Raw genomic sequence first — 4,097 nt, forward strand, 5'->3', positions numbered from 1 at the left:
CTTTTGAAAGTTTTATGTTATATGACCATCTAATGATTTTTATTCTATACATTTAGCCATTGAGGAACATAATGTATCCTTATTCCTTCATTTTCTTGTGAAACAAACCCGATTTTTGGAACTGCAGCTTATGCAGCTCGAAGTATGCACAAACTGGTGAAGCTACTGAGTTCTCTTGTATGAACTTATCGCCGGGATATGTAGAAACTGACCAAAAAGTGAACACAAGCTCTTCGAATGGATACTGGCCGAAAAACTATGGATCCAAGGTCAGTAGCAGATGAATATCGATACAATCTGCAACAAAGTTTACTTCTGTGGCTAATACATTGTCTAAAGAGTTGGAGATGATCCAAGGAATTATGGAAACCCCAAAAACTGCAACACCACAGGCCTCTTCAAGGGATGCAGATTTAGAACAAGGCCATCAAGAGGCAACTGAGATGTTCATATTTGTCCACAGTCACCAGAGGTAGTGGCCAAGCTCCAAGATGAGGTTAAGTAATAAAGGTTGGAAGAAAATGTTTTTGTTTATTTGATGAAAAACATATGATTCTCATTTTTTTTTTTGTCATTAGGCTGATTCTGTTTTAGGGGATCGATTTCCAACAATTGAGGATTTGAAGAAGCTGAAGTATACTACTCGAGTGATTAATGAAGTAAGATCTTGTCATTCACTATGATGATTGGACGTGAGATTTTCATTTTAGTTGTTTGAAGTATGAAATGCTATAAAAAAATAGCCTCCAACATTTGTTGCAGTCATTGCGACTTTATCCACAACCACCTGTCTTAATTCGTCGTTCTCTTGAAGATGATATGCTCGGCGAGTACCCCATAAAAAGGTAAGGGTATGAAACCGAATTAGACGTGGACTTGTATCTTCCCCAAAAAATGGAATTATAATACAATGTCCATGATTTTTCTGATAAAATAATAGGGGTGAAGATATTTTTATCTCTGTGTGGAATCTCCATCGAAGTCCTAAGCATTGGGTCGATGCTGAGAAATTCAATCCAGAGAGATGGTTGTTGGACAGGCCAAACCCAAACGAGAGCAATCAAAACTTCAGGTTCTCAACTGCAGTTACATATGCTTCGCATATGTCTCTAAACTGTGCTACAGTGTTCATTCGGTCTAATTTCTGAATAAATAAATCAAAATATGTTCTTTTGTGCTGAGTCGAGTGCATACTTCCCCTAGTGATCGTTATGACCTTTGTATTTAGTATTCATATTCTTAGAATAAAAAAGAATATGCCGAGTCGAGTGCATACTGCCCCTAGTGTGCTGAGTTGAGTACTTATAACTTCTTAGGCCGACCCCACCTAGTGGGATAGGACTTGATTGTTGTTATACTATTCATATTCTTAGATCTGGGACAATAACCATGATGCTTCTATCTTCTGCGGTGCAAATTTGTAGACCTTTCTAGTTGCCGTGGAAAAACTAGGACAACCGAATTAGCAATCTTTGTTTAGCAAACTTCAATATGAGATAGAACTATTATACAACTTTACGCATTGTTCAACCAGCATGGAATAGCTACTCCTGATTCATGATCATCTTATTACTGACCTTCATTATAGCTCAAAATTGAGTTTTGGACAGACTAAGCAAATAACAATTCATCAGTTTCTCACTTTCAGCATATGTGTATGTCAGCAATCAAAACAACAATCTCGATAAACAGCTTAGCAACTCCATAATCCCAATGCTTTGTCTATCCACTGATGAGGATATCTATTCATTACATCATTTACATATATAAGGGAGCCAATGGTTGTTAGTCTTAATAGATAATGAAGGTTTCAATATTTTGTTTCTATCTGCTGTTACCCATATCGATATACGTTTTTCAGTTACTTGCCATTTGGTGGTGGATCGAGGAAATGTGTTGGAGACATGTTTGCTACATTCGAGGTAATGTCTTCCTGGTATCACATTTTCAGTACAGGTCTGTAAGAAAAATATATTCTCTATTTTATTTATTCCGCCGATCAATCTTGTGAAAAAAAAATAGAAAAAAAATTATCGCTAGTTCATGTTAAATTTCTAAATATTTTTTTTTCGCATGCCCCTCCTCTCATGGAGTTCACTTGTGGAGTTCACAGCATCTCTGAGATATGTCTGTGATTGTGAAAACCATAGCTCAATCAACACATGAGCGCCTCTGTTTGTTACTATGCTCATTTGCCATATCTTCTACCTTCGACCATTAAACACTCTATGTTGCTCGTTGACACGTGTGCTCCACCGCATTGCCCTAGTGTGTGTTCTTCTCATGCAAGCGATCTTCTAGTAGACTTTCCAAGCTTCGATCATTGGTTATCTCGCGACATGGGAGTGCACGTAACAGACATTCTAATGAATCCTTTGGCCTTTTCCCCTCTAAAGCAAGAAGCTCTTGCTACACTAGTTTTACATGATAACAACTTTACCATTGCGCCTAAGCTCGCTTAAGTTCAAAAAATGTTGAATTCCTCAATTTACTCATAGATGGCTCTATGCTAAATATCATTGATAAGTTGAACATGAAGAACTGTACATAATGAGCTACAGTAATTAGAGTCTAGTTTTATAGGCCAAGGTTATCTACAATACCTTACCACCTACCTACTGAGATTCTGAGTCCACTAGAGCTTCGCAGGAGAGATAAGATACTCGACTGCTTTTCCTATGGCAGTTCATCAATCCTAGACTCGTGATCATATTTTGTTGCTCCTCTTGCTATGAGACTTGGACATAACTTGGAATTTGCACACATATCATCTCTCTAGTTTACGATATGATTGACACTCTTCTTTAGTTTCAATATTTTGGCGTCGAGATCACTACACATATTGTCCAATGTCAAACCATTTATGATATCTTCAAGATTTTATTATGACCATGTTGTTTAAACATATCTAAAACATTAATATTGATAGTAGTTTCATAGTTGAAGGGGAGCCTTGGCGCAACGGTAAAGTTGTTATCGTATGGTCACAAGTTCCAGTCATGGAAACAACCTCTTGCAATATTCAAGGATAAGGTCGTGTATAATAAACCCTTTCTCGAGACCCCGCATTTTCAGAAACTTCGTGTACTAGCCCCTTTAGTGTGATATTTTTGAGAGTATGACAAATAATGTTTCAAGTTTACATCAAGTGGGTATTCTTCTTTATTATCTTTTTCACATTAATACCTGCTAAATTAACTAATTATGCTCAAGGCAAACGTTAATAGTGCATGATATTTTGAACAATAGTGTCAATTAAGGAGAGTATAATTATTTTAAATTTGAAGAAAATTTTAAACAGTATAACATCTATATAGTCACTCTTAAATAGTTGAGATAAGATAAACACGATTTGATGTTCATAATGATTAAATATTAAAAAAACAGTGAAGTTTATCGATCATCCATTGGCATGTGAAATATTTATCGATTTTCTAGTTCATTTTTCACAGACAGTGGTTGCAATGGCAATGCTAGTTAGAAGATTCAACTTCCAAATAGCCCCAGGAGCTCCTTCAGTATGCTAACTACTCATCATATGCTAAGAATTCCCTATAGAACAGTTGTTTTACCGTTGTATTGTACAGGTAGAGATGACCACTGGCGCGATGATCCATACAACCGAAGGTTTGGAGATGACAGTCACACGGAGAACAATCCCACCGGTCATCCCTAATTTGGAGACCAAAGAACTAACATTCAACGGTAATCAACAACTCAGATCAAACCTCTCGGAAGCAACATCAGTTATCAGTAGTGTACATGAAGAGGATCAGCAAGGTGAAATCTCTACAACCCCTGTTTCATAAGAATCTGATCGGGCTGTTTTGAAAGCTTGGCTCATCGTAATACTTCGATAGCTCTACTCTCAAATTTACCCTGACCGAAGTTCTCTCGCGTTATATACAGTGTACAATGAAGCTCACAATCAAAGTGAAAAAAATGGTAGGTATAGCCTTCATTGGAAAAACTTTAGTTTGAACTAAATAGTGACACTAACGTGTTGAGCATGCCGGTCCTCTTCAATTTACTAGGATTCGCCGAGCCAGTAAAGTTCTTTCTGTAGCATTAGTGACAAAATTTTGGAATTCAAGGGT

General features: G+C 37.0%; 1 protein-coding gene across 1 annotated transcript; it reads left to right on the forward strand.

The window, feature by feature from the left end:
* The first annotated feature begins 433 nt into the window (after positions 1-433).
* LOC122031277 (protein LUTEIN DEFICIENT 5, chloroplastic-like) lies at positions 434-3,809 on the forward strand. The gene is made up of 7 exons (XM_042590410.1): positions 434-496; positions 579-659; positions 763-845; positions 941-1,072; positions 1,862-1,922; positions 3,453-3,518; positions 3,588-3,809. The coding sequence occupies exons 3-7, from the start codon at positions 820-822 to the stop codon at positions 3,807-3,809; spliced, it is 507 nt and encodes a 168-aa protein (XP_042446344.1). The 5' UTR covers positions 434-496; positions 579-659; positions 763-819.
* The last annotated feature ends 288 nt before the right edge of the window (positions 3,810-4,097 follow it).

The sequence above is a fragment of the Zingiber officinale genome, chromosome 11A (genome assembly GCF_018446385.1).
Source record: "Zingiber officinale cultivar Zhangliang chromosome 11A, Zo_v1.1, whole genome shotgun sequence".
In the NCBI taxonomy this organism is placed as follows: Eukaryota; Viridiplantae; Streptophyta; class Magnoliopsida; order Zingiberales; family Zingiberaceae; genus Zingiber; species Zingiber officinale.